The sequence below is a fragment of the Sus scrofa genome, chromosome 14, assembly GCF_000003025.6.
Source record: "Sus scrofa isolate TJ Tabasco breed Duroc chromosome 14, Sscrofa11.1, whole genome shotgun sequence".
In the NCBI taxonomy this organism is placed as follows: Eukaryota; Metazoa; Chordata; class Mammalia; order Artiodactyla; family Suidae; genus Sus; species Sus scrofa.
The window spans coordinates 84348799-84374764 of NC_010456.5; the positions used below are offsets into that span (position 1 = coordinate 84348799).

Here is a 25966-nt window from a genome sequence, read left to right on the forward strand (position 1 = left end):
AAAATCAGGTGCAGGTAATGATAAAGCTCTCTTTGGGGTTATGTTTTTGCACGTGCACCAAATTTGTTGACTGTGAAGTTCAGCAGTTTTAGTTGTCTCCAACACACAGGTGTTTCATTTCTTTCATTTCTTTATTCTGACTTTCTTGTGCTGCTCATGATGATTTCTACCCACCATACAGTTGATCAGTATTCCATTTAAAGTACAGTTATTATAGCTACACAAGACTGATTAGAGTCATGTAAAATTGGAAAAAAATATAAATGTCCATATGACTTCACCATAGTATGGAATACTATGCAGCCACTTAAAAGGACAAGATAAACCTATGAGCGCTAACATGAAAAATGCCCTTGATTTTAACTTTACTGCAAATATTATTTTTATTTTACTTTACCTATTTATTTATTTTGCTTTTTTTAGTGCTTCACAGGTTGCATATGGAAATTCCCAGGCTAGGGGTCAAATTGGAGCTACAGCTGCTGGCCTATGCCACAGCCACAGCAACAACATATCCAAGCCATGTCTGTCCACAGATCATGGCAACACCAGATCCTCAACACAGTGGGCGAGGCCAGAGATGGAACCTGCATCCTCATGGATACTAGTTGAGTTCGTTTCCACTGCACCAAAATGGGAACTCCAATTTACTGAAAATTTTAAAAAGTAGGTTAACAGAAATAATAAATGAATACATGATTAAATCTCACTAGCATAACACTGAGGAAAAAGAAAAGCTAGATCCAGACCCAAAAGGAACATATTGTATGATTCTATTTATATAAAGTTCAAAAACAGGTACAACTTTAAAAGAGTAAAAGAAAAAACAGGCATAACTAATATTTGATGGTAGAAGTCAGGTTAGTGGCTACATTGTAGAGGAAATACATTCGCCCCCTCCTGGGTACTGGTCATGTTCCATTTCTTAATTTGGGTGTTGATTGCCTACGGATGTTCATTTTGTAAAATTGTCTCAAACCATAAATTTGTGAATTTTGCATTTTTACATATGTGTTCTGCTTTAATATGAATTTTATTTTAAAGGACAGGAATTTAAACTTTGCAAAAATTAAAGCCTGAGTGACTTAGCAACAGGGTCAGAAAGTAAGAGGATAATCTTAGGTGGAGTAAGAAAGTTGGCCAGCCAAGCGTATGAGCAAGATGGATTTCTAAGGAAATAGAAAATATGAGCACTAAAGGAAGCCAACTGGTTATGGTGAGTTACCAAAGCAGGCAGTGGAGGGGCAGGGTCGGCAAGTACCTTGTATTTTACTTCCAGTTCTAGTTTGCCTATGTTTATCCTTATAATAAATTGTCCACAAGCCAACTTTAAAATGAATTAAGTTGAGCATTATCAGCACTGATGTTGATAAGGGAGCATACATATTCATCATTATTATCATTATTTTAATTCAAGGACCATCAGTTTGTCTCTATATCTGAAACCAATGAGCTTCACTAGAAGACTATTTTAATTATTTATTTTCCTTTCTCTCATGAGGACTTGGAAATTATTTGTTTTCAAATGGCTGCAATGCTACTTCTCATATCCTGTTTTCTTTATGGGTTTTCCTAGCAATCTCCATCACAATACATTAAGTAACAACAACAATAACAATAGAAAATGCTTTAAATTTTATGGATACGTTCAATGAGCCAGGCACTGTGTTTAGTAAATGCATTATACAAAGCGTTTCATTTAATTAATCCAGTGAAGGATATTTTATAATCATTGCCACTTTTTCACAGTAAAAAATTAGGCACAGATAGTATCAATAAAATTACCCAAATTCACACAAATTGTCTGGGGAGGAGTCTGGAAACTCCCATTGTCTAATTCTTGTTTGCACTTATTCAATATGGCAGCCACTAACCACTTTTGTATATGTATCATAATGTGTACAAAAATAGAAATTAAGAATTTTAAGGCAATATTATCAAATAAATACAAATGATAATTTAAATATTCAATTACTCAAATTATGTGATTGAGCATACCCTTTGGGCTGTCTATAATCCAGTTTAGGGGTCTCTGTTCTATATTCTAGGTATTTTAGTGTTTAAAGACATTTTCTTCCCACCCATGGCAATCTACATAGAAATGTGTGAAATATGGCTAACCTGAAATTAGATGAGCTCTAAGGATGAAATACACACCAGATCACAAAGATTTGGCACCCCCCCCAAATTAAAATATTTTATTACTATTTTTATAGAGATTCCATGTTGAAATGACACTTTTCAGTACATTGGGTAAAATGAAATTTGTAACTCAAGTTACTTTTGCCTTTTTTGTTTTTGTTTCTTTTGCTGAATCTTGGCTGCCTTAGGTAGATTTGAACAAATACAAATCTAGAGTCGCCGCGCTGGAAGTTCAGATCTTCTGCTCTGAGGTAGGATTCAGTTGTAGGTGTGATTGCAAAGCTTCATAGTTCTTTCTGATGTATAGCCAGACTAGAAAACTCTTGTCTAGAGTCTAGAGGCCTTGCTTTGCTGTCTGGTACCTATCCTGACTCAGGACAACTCCTGATAGGATACTTACAACATGGGTCTGAGAAGTGCAAAAAGCTACAGGGCTATCAGCATGAGCAGCTATGCAAATAGCTGGCTTTGAAGATAATGCTCATGGATCACGCCAGGTCACCTCTAATGTTTGAGGCAAAAGGAGTTGGATTCCCTTACTTACATCTCACCTAGCTGAGGAAGGTAGAGATCCATTAAGCCAATCTGGGGAGGATGGGTATTACTTCGGGCTTGAGTGTTCTGTGAAGCCAAGTTGTAATGGATTTAGTGGATTGGATTTTTCGCTCTATCAAAACAAGCCCAGTACTAGAAGATTCCCATAAATCACTAGGTCAAATTCTCCCTATTGCCAAGAAAATAGTGTTTTATCATTCCAAGACACGTCTTGCTCTTAGAATGTGATGTTGCCAATGAATGGTGAATCCTAAGGGATTAAAATCTGGGGTTAAACTATGGATTGGGGGATGGTTATTAAAAGTTCAGGAAAATGGATTCACAGACCTTTTAATAGTTGAAGCCAGAAGTCAAAGACTGGTCTTAGCTTAGCATTGAAAACGCACCAATAGATTTTTTTTTTTAAATTCAATTTGCTTATAATCTATTTGTGGGAGAAATAGCACTTGGAAAGCTAGTGCATGTTAGACATATCAATGAGAAGACCCAAGGCTTTTCATCTTTTTTTCTAAATGTGTTTTATAGCATTCGCTTATCTATAGTCAGCCAGAGCTATACTGTCTGGGAAAGGAGGGGGTAAGATAAGGGATTATTACAGGGAAGGTTTATATTTGGTGGGAAGTATGGGGGAAGAAAGGAAATTACAGGTTGGGAATAAATGTGTTTATGAATTTAAACTGTGATTTCCCCTTAAATATCAAATTTTATGTATAATGCACATCTCAAAGCCCTTTGGAAATAATATAAAATATAATTGTGAACAACAGTGAAGTAATTGTTTTACTTTTTCGAAGTATTGTATTATTTATTTATTTTGTCTTTTGTCTTTTTAGGGCCACACCTGCAGCATATGGAGGTTCCCAGGCTAGGGGTCTAATCGGAGCTACAGCTGGCGGCCTACGACGCAGCCACAACACAGCAGGATCTGAGCCACATCTGTGACCTACACCACAGCTCATGGCAACGCTGGATCCTTAACCCACTGATCAAGGCCAGGGATCAAACCCAAAACCTCATGGTTCCTAGCTGGATTCGTTTCCACTGCTCCACAACGGGAACTCCCTTTTTCGAAGTATTTTAAATGATGCCCTTCCACAGTGGCCAGTAGAGAGCAATAGAATAAATCCTTGGGGTAAAAGGACCATCTTCCAAGAAAATAATGCCTCTTATTACTGCACCAGACAGAGGCCCCTACCAATAAAATGTCATGAGACATCCAACCTAGAATACTATTGAGTTCAACAGAGGCATGCTGAATGCCTTCCCTTGCACAGAGTAAGCACAAGCCAGGTATAGGGGTACAAGAATGAAGATCCTTTTGCTTTTTAGGGGCTCTCAGACTGAGCTGTGGGGAAATAGATACATGCATCATTGGCGGAAGTCAATGCAGTTATGGAAAGATGCAAAATAGGTCTTGAAAAGAGTTTTCAGATCTGATAGTATTTATACTGTATAGTATGTATTCTGATAGTATTTATGGATTAGTGGCTACATTAATTTGTTAGGACTGCCCATAACACAGTACTACAAATTGGTGATTAAACAATAGAAATGGATTGTCTCATAATTCTGACCGGAAGTACACGATCAAGGTGTTGGCAGGGGTGGTTCCTTCTGAAGGCTGAGGGAGAATCTGTTCCTGCCGCTCTCCTAGGTTCTAGTGGTTTTCTGGCAATCTTTACCCTTCCTTAAATTGTAAATGCATCACCCCAAATTCTGCTTCCATCTTCACATGGCATCACCCCTGTGTGTGTGTCTGTCTCTCTGTCCAAATTTCTCTTTTTGATAAAGATTCAGTATTATTGGATTAGGGTCTATCCTAGTGACCTCAACTTGATCATCTGCAAAAACCCTGTATCCAAAGAAAATCTGTTTACAGATACTGAGGTTAGAACTTCAACATTTTTAGGGGGACACAAATCAATGCATAGCAGTGGGAGTTCTGCAAGTAGGGAGGAGGAAGGAGCCTCCAGGTAGAAATAGCACCATGCTAAAGATATGGAGCATTTCAGTACCTCCTGGTTATCTTAGCTCCTCTGTACCTGGGTTTTTGGGCTGGACTCCCTGCCCCACTGCCAAGAAGTGTTCTTGGAGATCCTTGCAGTAAAGCTCAGATTGCTTGTTTGATCTTCCTGATATTCTTATCACATACTCTCTCATCACCCCAGCCTGCCAGTATATGTTTAATCTCATTGATCTCAAGGTAAGGACCCATTTCATTTGCCTTTAGGACCTCTGTCACGTGAATGAAATTTTTTTTTTCTTTAATAGTGCAGTAATCAGGCCATTTGATTCTGTTCATTCTGTCTTCAAGTTAAAAAATGCCAGTCCCAGTTTCTAACATTCTGAATATTCTCTTACCTCTAATTCTCTTTCCTGATCATGGTTCATTTGAGTTCCTTCTAAGCTCCTAATATTTTAATCTATCCCCAGCATTTGTTGATGTTTAAGCACAAAATTGAGAGGAGGCTCTCCTGTTCCAAGAATAATTAAAACCAAAATAAATCCACTTAAACATAATCCAGTTAAAATGATGACTAAAATGCATAAGCTTACAATCAGGAAGAGACTGACCTACCCAGCTTATGAGGTTGACTTGATAAATAGAAATAAATGCTAGAATTATGTGGGGAGGAATACTGGAATGAAGACTCATTTCATAAATAAAGGGATCATTAGTAAATCTGTTGTCTTATAATGACTTTTGCTTCTCTGTGTAGACTTTCATCTGCATGGCTTCTGATAATGAATACTTGGATAAGAAGGAACCCTGGTGATATTGTTAGGTTGACTTTTATAATGAACTATCAGAATAATTCATTTGACATCTAGTGGTGGCACCTTATGTGTTGGGTATAAGGTAGTCCAGGCAGAAAAGCTTTTGCTCCTATGTATTACTTGAAGGTGTGTGGGTGGTTTTTTATTTGTTTTTTTTTGTTTTGTTTTGTTTTGTTGTGTGTGTGTGTGTGTGTGTGTGTGTCTGTGTGTCAGTGTGATCTGTGTTTAAGCTTCATGTTACCTGGATACCAGCACATTTAGGGCAATCATGCTTGAGTTTTGTGTCTTAAAGACATAATTAAAAACCAGCAGTACAAAGGAAAGATTCTCAAGAGGCAGTGAGATCCTAGAGCCCCATACTTGGAAGAACCATGAATAGAGAAAATGACATAAAAATAAATCCCTTCAATATAGGTCTCAGGGCACAGGCAGAGAGGCCAGGGGCAATAAGTCACCAACTACCTGTGGGTAAGGTGAGTTTTATATGACAGAATTAGAGTATTTAAAGGCCCTTTTTTGTTTGATCAATTGGTGTTTGTTTTGTTTTGTTTTTTCCTTCAACACTGGCTTCAAGTGAAAAGGGGAAAAAGAAGGAAATTGGCATTTTATGCACCCATTGTGTGCCATCTAGACACTTTATTTGCACTCTCTATTAGATCTCCGAACAAATATTTAAAGTGTGTTTTTTTTTTCTACATATTGATCAAGACAATGGATGAAATAAGATAAGAACAGTGGTATCTGGTGTTTACACCTGCGCAAATACCAACCAGCCACACTGCTCCCTGAGATGGGTTCATGGGAAGAGTGGGGACAGCAAAGGGCTGCAATGGTCTTTCTTCAAGTCTTGGGCCAGGCTCTCTGCCAAAAGGGTTTTTTCCACTAGTCCAGGGTCAGTTTCTGAAAACTCACCATAGTGTTATTACCTTCTGTTTCCATCTTTATAATATGAAATAGCATCATATAAAAAGAGAGGCATCCTGTGCACAACAGAAAAGGAAAAGGAACAGAGATAGGAGTTGGAAGATAAGGCAAACATATTTTACCAACTCCTGTTGAACCAAATTGATTCTGCCCTCAAAAATTACTTTATTGGAATTCCCATCATGGGGCAGAGGAAACAAATCTGACTAGGAACCATGAGGTTGTGGGTTCTATCCCTGCCTTCGCTCAGTGGGTTAAGGATCCAGCGTTGCCGTGGGCTGTGGTGTAGGTTGCAGACATGGCTTGGATTTGTCATTGCTGTGACTATGGCTTAGGCTGGCAGCTACAGCTCCAATTAGACCCCTAGCCAGGTCACCTCCATATGCTGCAGGTGCGGCCCTAAAAAGACAAAAGGCAAAAAAAACAAAAAAAAAACAAAAAACAACTTTATAGTTTGAGTTTTTAAAAATGGAATGCAAAAATGTTGGCATCCCATGGAATAATAACAGTTACCAGCTAGAACAGTAACTTGGCCAGAACTAAGTTAAATGGCTGAGGTTCATCCATTTATTGTCCCCCACGGCAGTTTCATGTGGTTCAGCCTAATATCTAATGATTGTTCTAAGTTAGGTACTGCAGTATTCTATATATATTAATTCATTCAGTCCTCACAACTTCTGTTGGTGAAGTTAACAGTAGCCTCGTGACAAGTAAGGCATTCACTGCTTTCTGGAATTAGGCTGGAATTTTAGATCCTAAAAATACATTTGCCTTGCAGTATGTGGAAGATACTTGTGAAGAAACCCAGGGCCTTATGGGGGTTACCTTAGTGATTCTACCAAAGAACTCACACAAGTACCCTGTGACCTCTATTTTGCTAAATTAAAGGGCTTTATTTGGCCTCTCAGAAGCATTCAATAGCCCAGCCTTCTAGAAAAATCCTTTGTGTTTTCTTCCATGATGCGATCATGTTTTATTACTATTGTCATTAATTTTAATTTTAATTTTTTTATTTTTATTTTTATTTTATTTTTTTGCTTTTAAGGGCTGCACCTGTGGCATATGGAGTTTCCCAGGCTAGGGTTTGAATCAGAACTACAGCTGCCAGCCTCCGCCACAGCAATGCAGGGTCCAAGCTGCATCTGTGACCTATACCACAGCTCACAGCCATGCCAGATCCGTAACCTACTGAGTGATGACAGGCATGGAATTGCAACCTCGTGGTTACTAATTGGATTCGTTTCCACTGTGCCACAATGGGAACTCCTGACTGCTTCTTTTTTATCTCCTCTGCGGGATCCTCATCTACCCTTGTGTGAAATTCAGAAGTCCCTCAAAGCTCATCCTAAACATTTTTCCCTTTTTACTTTGTATTTTCTCCTGGAGTTATTCAACACATTTGCTGTCATTCTGTGCATGACCCCAAATATTTATATCTAGAACCCTGTCACCTCCTCTGATCCCAGACCTATATATATATATATATTTAATTTATTTATTTATTTTTCCGCTGTACAGCATGGGGTCCAAGTTACACTTACAGGTATACATTTTTTTTCCACCCTTTGTTCTGTTGCAATATAAGTATCTAGACAGTTCTCAGTGCTACTCAGCAGGATCTCATTGTAAATCCATTCCAAGTTGTATCCGATAACCCCAAGCTCCCGAACCCTCCCAGCTCCCTCCTTCCCCCCACGGGCCACCACAAGTCTATTTTCCAAGTCCATGATTTTCTTTTCTGTGGAAAGGTTCATTTGTGCCATATATTAGATTCCAGTTATAAGTGATATCATATGGTATTTATCTTTGTCGTTCTGACACATTTCACTCAGTATGAGAGTCTCTAGTTCCATCCATGTTGCTGCAAATGGCATTATGTCGTTCTTTTTTATGGCTGAGTAGTATTCCGTTGTGTATATATACCACCTCTTCTGAATCCAATCATCTGTTGATGGACATTTGGGTTGTTTCCATGTCTTGGCTATTGTGAATAGTGCTGCAATGAACATACAGGTACATGTGTCTTTTTCAAGGAAACTCTTGTCTGGATATATGCCCAAGAGTGGGATTGCAGGGTCATATGGAAGTTCTATATATAGATTTCTAAGGTATCTCCAAACTGTTCTCCATAGTGGCTGTACCAGTTTCCATTCCCACCAACAGTGCAGGAGGGTTCCCTTTTCTCCACAGCCCCTCTAGCACTTGTTATTTGTGGACTTATTAATGATGGCCATTCTGACTGGTGTGAGGTGGTATCTCATGGTAGTTTTGATTTGCATTTCTCTACTAATCAGTGATGATGAGCATTTTTTCACGTGCTTGTTGGCCATCTGTGTATCTTCCTTGGAGAACAGTCTATTCAGGTCTTTTGCCCATTTTTCCATTGGGTGTTTGGCTTTTTTGCTGTTGAGTTGTATAAGTTGCTTGCATATACTACAGGTTAAGCCCTTGTCTGCTGCATCATTTGAAACTATTTTCTCCCACTCTGTAAGTGGTCTTTTTGGTTTCTTTTTGGTTTCCTTTGCTGTGCAAAAGCTTGTCCGTTTGATTAGGTCCCATTTTTACAATATTGATTTTTCCAATCTAGGAACATGGAATATCTTTCCATTTCTTTACATCTTCTTTGATTAAAGTTTTATAGTTCTCGGCATCTAAGACCTTTACCTCCTTGGTCAGGTTTATTCCCAGGTATTTGATTTTTTGAGGTGCAATTTTAAAAGGTATTGTATTTTTGTATTTCTTTTCTAATATTTCATTGTTGGTATATAAAAATGCAACTGATATCTGAATGTTAATCTTATATCCTGCTACTTTGCTGAATTTATTAATCAGTTCAAGGAGTTTTTGGGTTGAGTCCTTAGGGTTTTCTATGTATAGTATCATGTCATCTGCATACAGTGACAATTTATCTCTTCTCTTTATTTGGATGCCTTTTATTTCTTTTGTTTGTCTAATTGCTGTGGCTAGGACTTCCAAAACTATGTTGAATAGCAGTGGCGAGAGTCGGCATCCCTGTCTTATTCCAGATTTGATTGAGAAGGCTTTCAGTTTTTCTCCAGTAAGTATTATATTTGCTGTGGGTTTGTCATAAATGGCTTTGATTGTGTTCAGGAATCTTCCCTCTCTACCCACTTTGGCGAGGGTCTTGATCATGAATGGATGTTGGACTTTGTCACATGCTTTTTCTGCATCTATTGAGATGATCAAGTGGTTTTTGACATTGTTAATGTGGTGTATGACGTTGATTGATTTGCATATGTTGAACCATCCTTGTGAACCTGGTGATGTTGTATGATATTTTTGATATTTTGTTGGATTTGGTTGGTTAAAATTTTTTTCAGAATTTTTGTGTCTATATTCATCAAAGATATTGGCCTATAGTTTTCTTTTTTGGTGGTATCTTTGTCTGGTTTTGGAATTAGGGTGATGATGGCATCATAGAATGTCTTTGGGAGTGTTCCTTCTTCCTCAACCTTTTGAAAAAGTTTATGGAGGATGGGCATAATTTCCTCTTTATATGTTTGATAGAATTCACCTGTGAAGCCATCTGGTCCTGGACTTTTATTTGTAGGGAGTGTTTTTATGACATAGTCCATTTCATTTCTAGTGATTGGTCTGTTCAGTTGGTCTGCTTCTTCTTGATTCAGTTTTGGCAGCTGTAAGATTCTAGAAAACTGTTCATGTCTTCCAAATTGTCAAATTTGTTGGCATATACTTATTCATAGTATTCTCTTATGGTATTTTTTATTTTTGCAGTATCTGTTGTGTTTTCTCTTTTTCATTTCTAATTTTGTTTATTTGGGTTCTTTCTCTCCTCTTCTTAGTGAATCTAGCCAGGGGTTTGTCAATTTTGTTTACCTTTTCAAAGAACCAGCTCTTGGTTTTATTAATTTTCTCTACTGTTTTTGAATCTCTATTTTATTGATTTCCTCTTTGATCTTTATAATTTCCTTCCTTCTGCTGACTTTAGGTCTTTTTTTGTTCTTCTTTTTTTAATTCTTTTAGGTGGAGGGTTAAGTTGTCAATTTGAGATCTTCTTTTTTGAGAAAGGCCTGTATCGCTATGAATTTCCCTCTGAGCACTGCTTTGGTAGTGTCCCATAGATTTTGAAAGGTTGTGTCTTCATAATCATTTGTCTCCAGGTATTTTTTAATTTCCTTCTTGATTTCCTCATTGACCCATTTGTTTTTCAGTATCATGTTGTTTATTCTCCGTGTAGTTGGTTTTTTCTCATTTCTTTTCCTATGGTTGATTTCCAGTTTCATGGCATTGTGGTCAGAGAAGATACTTGAAATATTTTCTATGGTTCTAAATTTGTTGAGGTTAGCTTTGTGTCCCAATATGTGGTTGTTTCTTGAGAATGTTCCATGTGCACTTGAGAAGAATGTGTATTCTGATTTTTTTGGATGTAGTGTCCTGAAGATGTCAATTAAGTCTAACTTTTCTATCATTTCCTTTAGGATCTCTGTTGCTTTATTGGTTTTCTGTCTAGAGGATCTGTCCATTGATGCGAGTGGGGTATTAAAGTCTCCTACTATGATTGTATTCCCATCAATTTATCCCTTTATGCCAGACCTATATATTTAAATGGCTACTTTACATTTCTACTTGGATATCTTACAGGCATTTAAAACTCACCAAGTACAAAGCTGGATTGGCTATCTTTCCTTCCAAGTCTGTTCCTCCTCCAATATACTCTGTCTTAGTTAAGAACACCATTGTCTAGTCCCTTAAGTATTTTCAATCTAATTGCTTTTCTCTCCTGTTCACTGCCCACCATGGTTGTTACTATCATCATACAAACATCTGTCATGTATAAGCCAATACTATAGCCTTCTAACAGGACTCTGCATTTACTTTATCCTTTCTAATCTTTTCTTGACACTGTAGAAAAAAATAAATGTAAATATTATCACATCACACTCTTCTTTTGAATCTTTCATTACCTTTCCTCCTCCTGTAAAGATGTGATCCTTGTATACCATGCCCCTGTTGTCTCTATGTTGCTCTGCTCAGCTGGTAAGGAATAGAAAATAATTTGTGCAAAGGTCCTGTAGTAGGCTAGGTAACTTCTAGATTTCCAAACATGCTATTTTATCTTCTACCACAGGGCCTTTGCCTAGATTTTCTTCTCTTGCAGAACCACTCTCCCCATTCTCATTCTTCTTAGCTAATTGGATTCTATTTTATACTTAAAATCCCCGATCTCTGTGAATAGGTCAATTTTCTATGTTATATCATTGTAGGATTATATACCTCCTTCTTATAAAATTTATTACAGTCAGCATTTTATATCATTGCCTTTTTTATTTAGAAAATTGAAATGGACTTGCAGAATAGACTTGTGGCTGCCAAGGGGGAGGAGGAGGGAGTGGGGTGGTTGGGGAGCTTGGGGTTAATAGATACAAACTATTGCCTTTGGAATGGATTAGCAATGAGATCCTGCTGTGCAGCACTGGGAACTATGTCTAGCCACTTATGATGGAGCATGATAATGTGCAAAAATAGAATGTGTACATGTATGTGTAACTGGGTCACCATGCTGTACAAAAGAAAAAAAATTGCATTGGGGAAAACTATTAAAAAATAAAAAAATAAAAAATAATAATAGAAAAAAAGAAAATTGAAATGTATAAAAGTAAAGTAATATAGCTTATTAAAAGTGGCTAAAATTGGAGTTCCCACCTAGCATAGTGGGTTAAGATTCCAACTGCAATGGCTCAGCACAGTGGATTAAAAGATCCATTGTTGCTATAGCTGCATCTTGGATTCAGTCCCCAGTCCAGGAACTTCCATATGCCACAACTGTGGCCAGTAAAAAAAAAAAAAAAAAAAAAAAAAAAAAAGGCTATAATTAAAGTCAAATATGAAATTGCCAAACTCCCAACCTCCTATATATATATTTTTTCTTTTTATGCTGACACCTATAGCATATGGAAGTTCTTGAGCTCAGGGCTGAATTGGAGCTGAAGCTGCTGACCCACACCACAGCCACAGCAACACCAGATCCGAGCCACATCTGTGACCTACTTCACAGCTTGCAGCAATGACAGATCCTTAACCCACTGAGCAAGGCCAGGGATGAAACCTGCATTCTTAATGATACTATGTCAGGTTCTTAACCAGCTGAGCCACAACAAGAACTTTGTTCCTACATTTTTAAACTGGGTTGTTTGTCTTACTATTATTGAGTAGTAAGATACCCTTGTAGATACAAGGCTATTTTTGTATATATATTTGCAGACTTTTTTCTGCAACTAAAAAAGGTTTTTTTTTAATGTTACACTTCATATTTTCTGTTATAGATATCTTTGCCAAACCCATGATTACTAAGATTTTCTCCTATATTTTCTTCTCCAATTTCATATTATGACCTACCTTGCCATGCTAGTCCTTGTATGTCACTCTATGAATCAAGGGCACTGAGAGAACAGTACCATTGCTGTAAGTATACTTTGGTCTATAAATCCCCTCGCAGTCTTTGGAGTTTTCATTTCACTCTTGATTTAAACTCAGGATTGACTTTTGTTCATTTCCCCAGGCTATATTTGCCTAGCTTCAAGTATGAAAATAAACACCATGTAGATTTTATGTGGAAATCATTGTTTAGTGGATACAGTCTTATTTTTTTTTTTTTTGGTCTTCAAGGGTATTATTTCCATGATTTTCATAATTCTCTATTAGCAAAAGCAAGGTGGTATAGATTATGATATGTAAGTCATGCTTATTTCTTTACAGTCATCAACTCATAGCAATTAACTGAAATGGAATTTTTTATAGTTGGTACATCTACTTGTTTCCAAGTTCAGTTGGAAGATTTAATTAGCTCACAAATGTGGGGGTGGAAAGGATGACATTCTTTAAGATGATAATATGCCCAAACAAGGTCTCAATGACACATTTTTTTATCTCTTTAATTGAATCTTTCCAAATATAAAATGTGAACTAAATCTTGCCAGGCCACATGATTGCCCTTCTTCATTTATTTAGAAATGCAGAGAATGTGATATTTCTCTTGGATTTACTCTCTGTTTTTTGATGCTCCAGTCTGAATAATGACTTGAATATAGAAATAAAGTCTAAGAGGGGAGAGAAGAGGGAAGAGTTCTAATACAACATTTCCTAACACACTGCTTTAGGAAAAGAACTTCAAAATGTGCAATTATATCTAAAGAGAGGGTAAGGTGCATGATCTCAGGGAAGAGAGGAAGGAAGGGAGTGAGGAAGAGAGGAAGGGGAGAAGGAAGTTGGTCTAGAAATCAGGCTCCATACATAATAGGTTTTCATTCAAGTCTGTTGTGTCTGATAGTCATTTATTTAAAGATGAAATATGCAATTGACTTTGTTGGTAGGGGAACATCACAAGTCATGGACTCACTTCAGCTGGCCCTAGAAGCCTTCTGGGGCATTTTGGAAGCACTCCAAAAAGTCATGGTACAGAGAATTCTGTGTCCATGAACCAAATCTCCACTTAGTTTTCTGGCTGTGGATTGACATCAGTGCTGTGTGAAACTAAGTCAGAACATAAAGCCAGGTAGTGTACCAGGGCAAGCATGGACTGTGTTTAAAACAATACACAAATGCAACATGCAGAACATATTTCTGGAGCCTGACCAGGCAACCTTCAAATAACACATAAAGCCAGGGCTTGAAAACAGATGGTGTGGAAAAGAAGATGAACAATGAGAGCATCTATCTGTTGGTAGATCATACTACAGTATCTTCTAAGGCCTGGGAACAAATGGCTTCACCATTTTTCTTATGACAGTTTGCTTTTGAAAAGGACTTCGTGGAGTACAAAGTCCCACTGAGGAGGCCAGGTTTGGATGAGAAAATCCCAAGAAGGGGAGCTGATGTCAAGTCTGGCCATAGATGGAGTAGTTGCAGGTAGTCAACCCAGGAAAGGAGAATTAGTGTGGAACCTGGGAAAGACATGGTGTGAATAAAGGAGAAGCATTAAAACTTAAGAGCACCCTGAGTAAGTTGATGTCTCATGTACAGCTCAAGGCAGAAAATCCCCATAAAGACAAAAGTATGTTTATTCACTAGGCCACAGTCGTATGATGTCAACTCTGTGAACAACACTGCACCAGGTGCTGGAGAAACAGTGGTGAGTCAAATGAATAAACCAGCAAAAACTTGGTCCCTTTTATCAAGGCAGCTGATAGTGCAGTGTTAAGATTTTTTGAGCTAGTTACATTTAATTTGAGACAAAAAAGTTAAGTAGGTGTTTAAGACAAATACGAGAATAATATGCCAAAGAAAGCCAATAGTATATATCAAAGCTCTATTAGATATTAGACATGCTGGAAGAAAAAGAGTAGTTAATGTGGGTGGACTGTATCATGTTGGGCATGTACCTTTTAGGTATACTATTTATATATTCCCTATAATCTTTTATCCCTCAGGATTAATAGATTTATAATTATAATTGACATAAAATAAAGCACTGACTTTGAAGTTTAGCACTGAATACATTTTGACCTAAATGTTCACCCATGAAAACATCATTATATTTGAGACAATGAACATATCTTTTTTTTTTTTTTTTCAGTGCCTGTAGCATGTGGAAATTCCCAGGTCAGGGATTGAATTTATGCCACAGTAACAGCCAGAGCCGTATCAGTGAAAATGCTGGATCCTTAACTTGCTGAACTACATAGGAACTCTAAGAATGAACATATCTTAAGTACCCTGTTTCCTCATTTAATTTTGTAATCTCTTCCTTATACCTGACCCTAGGCATCTACCAACAGGTTTTTTGTTTTGATGGATTCATTTCTATTTTTCACAGTTTTTATAACTAGAATAACACAACATGTACCCTTTTTTGGTATGACACCTCACTCAGCATAATTATTCTGATATTTATATGTTCTGTAGCTTATATCAATAGTTCAATTATTCTCTTGTATGTATATATCACAGTTAGTTTATCTATTCACCTGTTAAATGGGCGTTTGGATTCTTTCCAGTTTTTACCATCACAAATAAAGCCGTGTGAACATTTACATACATAATGAACATATACTTTCATTAGTCTTGAGTAAATACTTAGGAATGGAATGTCTGTATCCTAAGGTGCATGTATGCTTAACTTCCTTTGAAACTATATTTTAAGTGTTTATACCATTTTACATTTCTACCAGAAGTATATGAGAGTTCAAATGCTCCATACCCTTGGTATGGTCAGCTTTTAATTTTAGCTATTCCCATACGGATGCCATTTATATTATTATATTTTTATTTTCAAATTAATAATGACTAATGATATTGAGCATCTTTCTGCATGCCTATTTATTATCTATACATCTTCCTTTAAAATTCTGGCCATTTTTAAATTACTGAGTTGTAAGAAACCCTTATAGATACAGGTCTATTTCTGAATATATACTTACAGATTTTTTCCAAAAATGTGTCTTCCCTTTCATTGTCATAACGATGCTTTTCAAATTGTTAATTTTGATGAAGACCATTTTGTTAATTTAAAAAAATGTTACACTTCATATCTTTTGTGTTATAATTAATCAATCTTTGTCAAACCCATGATTACTAAGATTCCCCCCCTCATATTTTCTTCTATAAGTTTCATAGCATGAGATTTTCCATTAAGATCTAATATCTTTTATGAATTTATATTTGAATAAGGTATGAAGTGAAAGTTGGGGTTCATTTTTGTGGATATGGCTATACTATTTTACAATGTCATTTTTTTAAAAAGATCTTTTCCTCATTGAATTGACTTGGCATCTTTTTTAAAGATCAATTGACCTCATATATTTCTGGACTTTCTTGTCTGTTCCATTGATTTATGTGTTTATAAATAGGTCAGTACCATATTGCCTTGATTGCTATAACTTTATAACAAGTCTTGGAATAAAGTAGTTTTGTCATTCAACTCTGTGCTCTTGGCTACCACAAAAAAGTTGTTTTGGCTATTCTACATCTTTGGTATTTCCATATAACATTTAGAATCAGCTTGTTAATTTCTACAAGGGCAACAACAACTAAATGCCTCCTGTGATCTTAATAGAATTGAATGCAATCTGTCCTTCAACTTGAGGAGAATTGGTATCTTAATAATACTGAATCTTCTATTCCACAAACATCATATATCTCTTTATTTATGTGGGTCTTCTTTAAATTCTTGCAATAAAGTTTGGAAGTTTTCAGTATACAGGCCTTATGTACCTTTTGTCAAATTTACCTCTAAGTACTTTATATATTTTGATGGTATTATAAATTATACTTTTATTCCAATTTCTGATATTCATTGCTATTAAATAAATACTGACTTAATTTTTGTATTATCTATCCTGCAACCTTGCATCCTGCAAACTTGCTAAGCTTACTCATTAGTTATTCACGCTCTTTGTAAACTCTATTAGATTTTTTTTTGCATTGATGATCATGCATCTGAAAACAAAGATGGCTTTTCTTCTTCTTTCCCAAACCATGAATGGCCTTAATTTCTATTTTTGTCTTATTCCATTGACTAAGCCACTAGGACAATATTGAGTAGAAATGGTAAGAGTGGGCATTTTTGCTGTATTCCTAATCTTTGGAAAATAGCAATCTTTACAATTAGGCATGAATTTGACATAGATATTCTTTCTTTTTTTTCTTTTTTTTTCTTTTTTGTCTTTTTCAGGCTGCATCTGTGGCCTATGGAGGTTCCCAGGCTAAGGGTCTAATCGGAGCTGTAGCTGCTGGTCTACACCAGAGCCACAGCAATGCCAGATCTGAGCCACATCTGCAACTTACACCACAGCTCATGGCAATGCTGGATCCTTAACCCACTAAGTGAGGCCAGGGCTTGAACCCACAACCTCATGGTTACTAGTCGGATTCATTCCTGCTGCGCCACGAGGGGAACTCCTGGTATAGATGTTCTTTATTGGGACGAGGAAATTTCCTTCTAGTCTTAGTTTTTGAACATATTAATTAAGAATGAATGCTAGATTTTGTTAAGTATATTCTTCTCTCTAATCTGATAATTATATCATTTTTATGGACTCAAGATTGTGAATCACATTGATCAGGTTCAAATTACTAAACTAACCTTGCATTCCTTGAATTAACCCACGTGGTCATGATGTATTATTTTTAACATCTTGTTAGACTTGATTTCCTAACATTTTGTTAGGAATTTTTTGCATCTATGTCAATGAGGAATATATGCCTGTAGCTTTTTTTCTTTTTATGTCCTTGTTTGGTTTTGCTATGAAGGTAATGCTGGCATCACATAATGAATTGGACTGTTTTTCCCTTCCCTTCAATTTGCAATGATAAGAAGACCCCAAGAAGATAGATGACACTGGGGTCCAAAAGAACCAGTCTTTGTTAAAAATACAGGACTTCCTCTAACTGACTCAATTCTATAACATCATTGTGCATGAGAAAATGAGATTTTGACTTAGAGGGTCCAAAATGGATACCTGAGTTGGCACGAACAAAGAAAACCAAATCCTTCCCAGGTTAATTTTCATAGTTGGTATTCTGAGGATTCTTAGTTTATTCAGTGGTTTTCAAAGGATGTTTCACAAACCAGCAATATCAGACTCACCTGAGAACTTTTTAAAAATGCATGTACTAGGTTCCATCTCATACCTAGCAAGTTAACAACTCTGGGAAAGGGAGCAGGTGGCAATCATTCCTTCAATAGCCCTCAATGCCAATGTACAGTAAAGTGTGGAACAACTGCATTATGTTAATAAGAGATAAGTAAAAAGGAGAAGATAGATATATGGTTAAATTTGTGTTTTGCATTATAAATAGACATGATTTCTTCTATACTGGTTTTCTTTGTAACATATCTGGAATGTCTGAGAGTTAGGGAGAGGGAGATAAATCAGTAGTTTGAGTAGTGTCAAGAAGGTAAGAATAATCAATAGGAAAATGGGGAAGCAGGTTGATGAGATTGTTAGTTACTATCGACATCTTCTTGAGCAATGTGATTTCAAACTTTATTGGTGTCCATATTCCCATCTGTGCAAGCTTCTGTCCCAGTTAAGAGCTGCTCCGGGTTGAGGTATGGAGGAGGCAATTCTTGGATTCATACACAGTTATTTTGCCAAATGGATAAAAGGGAAAAGGAAAGGGAAAGAGTAGTTGAGGATGTTTGCAAGAAAGTAAATGACTGTAATTATGGATCATAAATCATGGATCATGCTGTGTAGAGAGAGAAATGAAGACATGTGGAGAGCCATTAACAGAATGAAAGTTCTGAGATCTATGGATTAAAAGGTCTTGATGAGATAGAACTGTTTCAGTAGACCTACTTCAGAAAATGATCTAGAAGCGTAAATGATAATGGCTGAAAAGTGAAATACTTACTTTGGAATTCTTGTCTTTTTTTTTGCAAAAAGAAGCCATAAGATATGACTTTCATGGTAGAGTCTGAGGTGACTATGCCAGATCATTGGTATTAAGGAAGTCACAGAATGGCCAAATAAATATTTACATGTATATTGAGGTTCTCTTTCATTAGTGATATCAGTCATAATGATGCGTGGATGAAAGGGAGACTGACAGCCAAGTTCCAAATCAGAAACTACAGTGCTGTCAATATCATGTTAGCATAAATTGGAAGTCATCACTGGCATGGGAAGCTTCTGACAGCATATTATTTGGGGCCCCACCATAATTTTAAAAATGTATGTCTCAATATTGTCCTAAAGTCATGAGATATCTTTTGATGTTAAGATTCATAATGGTGATATCTGTGCATGAGTTCTGATTTAGCCATGCAGGTAGAAAAAAATAACAGCTATCCTGTAGACCATTGCAAAGAAACTGAAACATAATAACTTCCTCACATTTTCCTATTCATAACAGGAACAAAAAAGCTGTGCTTTGAAAAGGCTCCTACCAGCCCAAAAGTACAAGGATAGAGATTGTCTCTGCTGTGCCCTGCTAACATCTGTTCTAATTCTCTTTTTTAAATTCACAGAGAGTGAAGAAGTTTATCAAAGGCAGGTGCTGTCAATTTCATGCATCATCTTTGGAATTGTCATCGTGGGCATGTTCTGTGCAGCGTTCTACTTCAAAAGCAAGTAAGACCATTTCTCTCAAGTGTTAAAAGGTGACTCCTCAGAGGAAGCACTTTGTCTTTCTTTAAGTTCTTGGTCTGAGCTTCAGGCAGACAGATTTTGTGCAGATGGGTCCATCAAATATCCATAAGTGACTTAGAATTTTTGTAGCCTGTGGTGAGTGTGTGCAGCATGGGCACTCATGCGTGTGTATGTGGTTAATCTTTGATGCATGTTCTGATCATTCCTTTCCATGATCATGAACACTCTATGTTCTTTGCACTATTTGATCGCCTGCCAGAATTAAAGGTGTTACTCTTTACTGTAACTGTCACTAAGGTGTTAACTCTTCTAAAGAGTGAGGTAGATAGCTACTGTAGACCTAAACAGTATCAATTAGTATCTAGCCTTTTATGAAGGAAAAAAGAAAGAAAGAAACACTTTTACCTTCATAGTGTTTTTACCCAATATCCAAAAAGGTTTTAACCAAATATAAAATATGAATACTATAAAATCTACTTTGGTTCACCTGTTGGTACGCACATCTTGAACATGCCCTATACTTACCTTGCCAAGAAACCAAACCTTCTGCAGAAAACAGTGTTTTTTTTTTTTTTTTTTTCTTTTGGCTAATAAGTTAGAATTTTAAAAACACGTATATGGAATTTCCCATGGGGTGCCATGGTTAAGGACCCAGTGTTGTGGTAGCTGTGGCACAGGTCACAACTGTGGTGTGGGTTTAATTCCCAGCCCAAGAACTTCCACATGCCACAGGTTCAACACCAAAATAAATAAATAATTAAAACACATGTATATGTATCTAAGTATGTATTTGTAGATATATAGATATTTACCCCAGATAACTTTGATAGAGGTGTTTTATTTATTTAAATAACATAATGTACACTTAAGAAATGAAGGTAAAAAAATTAAATACCTTGGTTTCTTGTCAGGTATGCAGGTCTTAAGAAGTTGGCACAGATACTGTTCCTACAGCTTGTCTGAAATCCAAGCCAGTATGTAATTGGACCTGTATTTTTCTACCCATTTGCTCTTCTTAAAAGAGATCAGTTTTAAGATAGAGTCTATGATACCTGTCTGTATGTTGTGTATGTTGAACTTTAAAAAGAATTAAAAGAACAGCGATTACGATTTTTTAAAATAATGGATACTCGATTACGAATCCAGAATTAGTAACTATTATTTTCTAATAAACTATTTAGGAATATGTTTAGATTTTCAGAATTACTATGGAAATAATACAGATAGATCCAATATACCCCAGACCCAGTTTCCCCTATTATTAAAGACTTATATTAGTAATCAGCATTTGTCACAATGGAACAATATTGATATAGTGTTACTACCTAAAGTTCATACATTCATATTTCCTTAGTTTTTAACCTAATGTGCTTTTTTTGGTTCTAGGGCCCAAACCAGGATACCACATTGCATTTAAATGTGATGTCTCCTAAGCAACTCTTGGCTATGACAGTTGTTAGTGGTCATTTTTGAGCACTTACTCTTCATCAGGGTACTCGGCGTTTCATGCATTATCTCCCAATCTTCCCAACAACTGGAATTGTACATTATTGCTCAATTTTTCAGATAATATCAGATTACTTTTAAAATAATAATTCATCAAAGCCACACAATAGGAAATTGCTGATGGGTCTTTGCATTTCTGCAACTCTGATTTAAACCACATGCTCTAAAACACCCTACCACACTGGCTCACATAGTCCTCCCACCAGATGGCCAAACTGCTTGAAGCAAGTCAGGACTGTGGTGCTCTACTGCAGCCGATATCTATTAATGTTCTCAACAAAGCTACATGGCATAGTGGTCAAGATTTTACATGCATCAGCCATGCCTGTGTTCTAATCTTCAGTCTATGGCTTGTTCTGTATATATACTTATGTATATTTTGCTTGTTTTGTGTTATTAGGCAAATTATATCCAGTCCCTTAGCCTCCATTTCCTTTTTGGTAAAATATAGCTAAAATATGACCAAAAATAATAGCTACCTTATAGAATTTAAGGATTAGAGGGATAAGACTATAAAGAGTACAACACAGGAGTTCCCACTATGCCTCAGTGGGTTAAGAACCCAACATGGTCTTCATGAGGATGCAGGTGGGATCCCTGGCCTCACTCAGTAGGTTAAGGATTCAGCATTGCCATGTGAGTTGTGGTGTAGATCACAGATGCAGCTTGGGTCTGGCGTTGCTCTGACTGTGGTGTAGGCCAGCAGCTGCAGCTCTGATTTGACCCCTAGCTTGGGAACTTCCATATGCCACAGGTGCAGCCCTTAAAAGAAAAAAAAAAAGAGAGTGCAACACAGTATTTAAAAGAGGGAATACTCAGTGAAGGCTTGTTGTTGTTAACACCCACATTGTTTCCACACTGGAACTTACAGGTTGGGTAGCTACAAAGTGGAGAGTGTTCCCTGGAGCAGGAGAGGGCTAATCACACTCAGCAGGGCATTAGAAGGGTCTCTTCAGAAGTTCCGTGTAGGAGAGAGAAATTGTGTATTTAACAATAAGCAAATGACTATGGAAAAATAATTAATCACTTATTTTTAGAGTATAATTTGTAGTTGTACCACATTTAAAGGAAATACTGATTATGACAGTCCCAACAACAGAGAACAGCTCGGGAACTAGAGGACTTCTATCTTCAGAGCTGTCAGTCTCTCCTTCTGTGGGCAGCAAGTGGGCTCAGTGACGAACATCCTCCTGAGGCTCAGCAAGGTATCAGGGGTTTTAATGAAAACACTCTTCAACATAAGATTCATAATGGGAGACTCAGACGCTGAGCCAGTGGAAGAAAACTAATCAGGTGTTGTTGTCTTTCTGCCTGCCCAGCTGGGACACATTTTTATTAAAAAATAAATAAGTTACTATAAAAATAATAAAGTAATAATAAAATCCTAAGACTTTTCCAGTTGGAGCTGTAGTTTTCATCAGAGACCTACAGTTTATTTCCTTCTTCTAGTACAATTTCCAAGCATGGTCTTCCTTTATTTTTCTTTGTCTGAGAGGAATGCCACATCCCACACCAAGCCTCTAATTTATATAGCTGAAAGCAATGTAAATTTTTATAGCATTCTGGCCTGAGTTTCTTCACCCTCATTCTTAGAATTCTAATTCCCCTCAAAAAACCTTGGGGATAACAGAATAGGCAGGCTCTACCCTTAACTTTCTTTACTTTCCCACATACTCTAAGATTGGTTTACATGTGTGTGTGTGTATATGCATATATATGTGTGTGTTTATAATATATATGTGTGTGTATGTGTGTATGTATTTTTTTTCTTTTCTTTTTTTACTTCATCTTGGAAGTTCTGAGTCTTCTGGGATTCTGGGGCCTTTCTATCACTGGTTTCCAAATATGTTCATTTGACTTTCAATCATATATTTCTATACACTGGAATGCACATGCACAGAAACGGTCAGGGTTTAACCCCAAAGCTCACGTTCTCTTGGATTTTTATGTTTTACCTCCCATAATCCTTCAGATCCAGCCACTTTTATCCTTTCTCCATTCCCTTGTCACTTGTGGAAAGGCTTGACCTCAGTTTGATTACAGCAAACTGTTAGTTGATGAAAGTTTGAACATAAGTAACATGAAGAGATAGAAGTGAGGAACATTTTCTTGAATTTAGAGGATTTTCTGACTGAGTTAACTGAACCCCAGCAACTGGGAAGGACACAGTGAAAGCATTTTTCATCTTATCATTCCCAATAAGCCCATATATTCCTGAGTAGTTAATGTAACTATTAACTGAGCCTTTAAAATGTGGGTGATATGGCTCATATGGCAACTATAAATTCTTCTAGGTTTCTTTTAACTCCTATGGGTAAGACGTGTAAGGAGTGCTTAGTAGATTTAGGAAGTGCAAGACGTGATTCCACTCTAAAAATGGAATTTGAGTAGGAAACAAGATGCCTCATAGCAGAAGCTGGGACAAACAACCATCACGGCTGGGAAAATACAGGAGGACAAAGGAGAACTGGCAGTTCTACCAGCAAAAAGCAGATGCAAAAACACCCTGCCCTGAGTGTAGGATATCACTCTCTGAAGTCAGTGATTTTATATCACAAAGCAAAGGCTCTTAGGGACAGACAATAGATGTTCTAATAGGTGTGATGGTCTTAGTCCCCCAGGTGCTAGCACATGATTATAATGAGTTACTTGACCTGATATAGCCAGCCTCCAAGGCCAGCCAGATCAGTGTGAGGCTCTAAAGGCCTAGACCTTTGCCCCAATTCATGTTGCAAGGCCTTGCCAGTTTCAGAGCTCCACAGGGGATTTGATGCAGTCTTCACCAAGGCAGCATCACATTCCAACTTCTTCCTCTGCCCAGTCCTGCCTCCTTTCCTTCATTTCCACAGGTATTCCAAAGAGCCATCCTTTTATTACATCCTGCATACTATCTCCATCTTGGTGTCTGCTTTCCCGGGAACCCAACCTGCAGCGTTACAAATAATGTCTCCCAATGGCCTTGTGATGCCTGACATTCCACCACTTAAATCTCATTCTTTTCTGATGAATTGTGCCAGAGAAACTTAAAACTCAATGACTATAGTATTTTTGGCTGGTAGGTTCCAGTGTGCAATGCCCATAACTCGTCTTCCCCAGAGCAACTGCTCTCATGAGAGAGCTGATGGTATTGCCATCCTACGCTTCTCATTTCCTTTGTTCCCAATTGCTGGAGGAAGAAGGAGAGAGCAAAATTCTGTGGCTGGGAGAGCAGAGGGATGACAGAGAAGAAGGCGAGTTCAGAAAAGAAAGCCCAGTTGTCCTGGAATATGAGTGAGTCAGGACTGGAGGGGGAAGCAAGGAAAGGAAAGCAAATTATAAAAAAGATTTTAAGAAATGCAGTCAGATATTTTTATGAGGAAAATTCCCTTAGTTGTTTACATTTCCTAGGCACTGAATTATGGAAATTATTGAAAAGATAATGTTTCTACTATTTAATTCTTGGACAAGTAATCAGGTCCTTACTTTGTGCCAAGCTCCCTTTTCGTGCTTCATGATGATTTACTTGGGTAGAACCACCTCATATCCCATTTCTTTCATCAGTGAATCCCTGATAGGATTTTGTGGCTATAATGTGCTTCTTAAATGCTGATATGATAGATTTGTTTCTAACAATAGGCTACAGATTAGCTGTTAGGAAGTAGATTATTACAATTTCATTAAAGCAACTAAGAGTATTGGAGATAAAAGCCCCTTCCCCCCAAATAACTGAAAAGATAAAAGAAATATTAAACAAACAGAGCTATGCCATACCCATGTTGTAAATGCAAAGTAGATAATAATGCTCAGAGCCTCCAAATCCTGTAGCAGATACTGTGACTTGCTTGTGAGAGAGGCAATTAACAAGATCTTTTCTTTCATCTTTGAGCCAGTGTTCTAATTCCTCTGCAGCATCTGCCCACACAATTGAGCTTGTTAAGCGATGAGGAACAGAATAGATGAGTACTTTCCATGTATCCATGTTGAGCTTCCACAGTATTTATAAAAGAGAGCTTCTACAATCCCCATTAACAGATGAGGAAACTGAGGATCAGAGATGTTTTGGAAGTCAATTATTTTGATTTGAGAAATCACAGCAAAGCTGGTGGGTGGCAGAACTGGTATACAAATCTCAGTGCCTTTGATACTCTAGTGCATGGCTTCCTGCCTGGAAAGGCTCACTGCAAGAGGACAGGCACAACCTCCACCCAAGGCTCTATTCTTGGCATGGACCTTAGGGAAGCAGCAGAAGTCTGGCAGGGGGTGATTCTGTAGAGTTTGTTTGTGTTGTGGGTACTGAGTCTTCTGCTGATGGATTATTGCTATAAAGCTCTTGGGAGAGAGCAGCTAACAAGGCAGTGATTAATCACATGCTTCCATGGTAGTCCCTAAATGGTTTGAACAATTGTCACTCCACATCTGTGGAAAGGAGCACTTTACTTGGAGTCCAGGACCTGAGAGTAGTCTCAGCCTTCCCACTGATAAGCTGCATGACCTTGGGCAAGAGGTTTGACAGTTAAGAGTGGTGGTTCAAAGTGCAGCATATACAGCCAGACTTGTTAGGTGCAAATCCAGCTCTACCACTTACTAGCTATTTGACTTTGGGCAAATTACTTAACTTCTCTGTGCCTCATTTTTCTCAGTCTCTCCAAAGATAAAATGGATTCAGCAACTTCAGTTCCCTCATTTATTGAGTATAGGAGTAATGCCTTATCACACAGAATTATTGTGAAAGATAAGTAAGTTAAGACATATAAACACTTAAAATGATGTTTGGCACATAGTAGGTGCTCTTTACGAGTTAACAATTTTTATTATTTATAGAAGTTTTAATAAAAATCTACATTCAAGGCTGATGACAACAGTAAATGAACTGCTTATAAACTGTAAAAGAACAAATATACCCAAATATAAATGTAACTTTGCAAGTAGTATGTTATATGAGGCTGCTAGGTCAAAGGTTCCATTTTTGTTCACACGCCACTTCTTTTTTTCTTTTTTCTTTTTTTGGC

The 25966-nt window shown here is 37.2% G+C and overlaps 1 protein-coding gene across 1 annotated transcript in view; it reads left to right on the forward strand.

The window, feature by feature from the left end:
* NRG3 (neuregulin 3) overlaps positions 1 to 25966 on the forward strand; it is a 1088386-nt gene that overhangs the window by 1031837 nt on the left and 30583 nt on the right. The window contains 1 exon segment of the mRNA XM_001927008.5: positions 19352 to 19454. Coding sequence (XP_001927043.3) covers positions 19352 to 19454 — 103 coding nt within the window.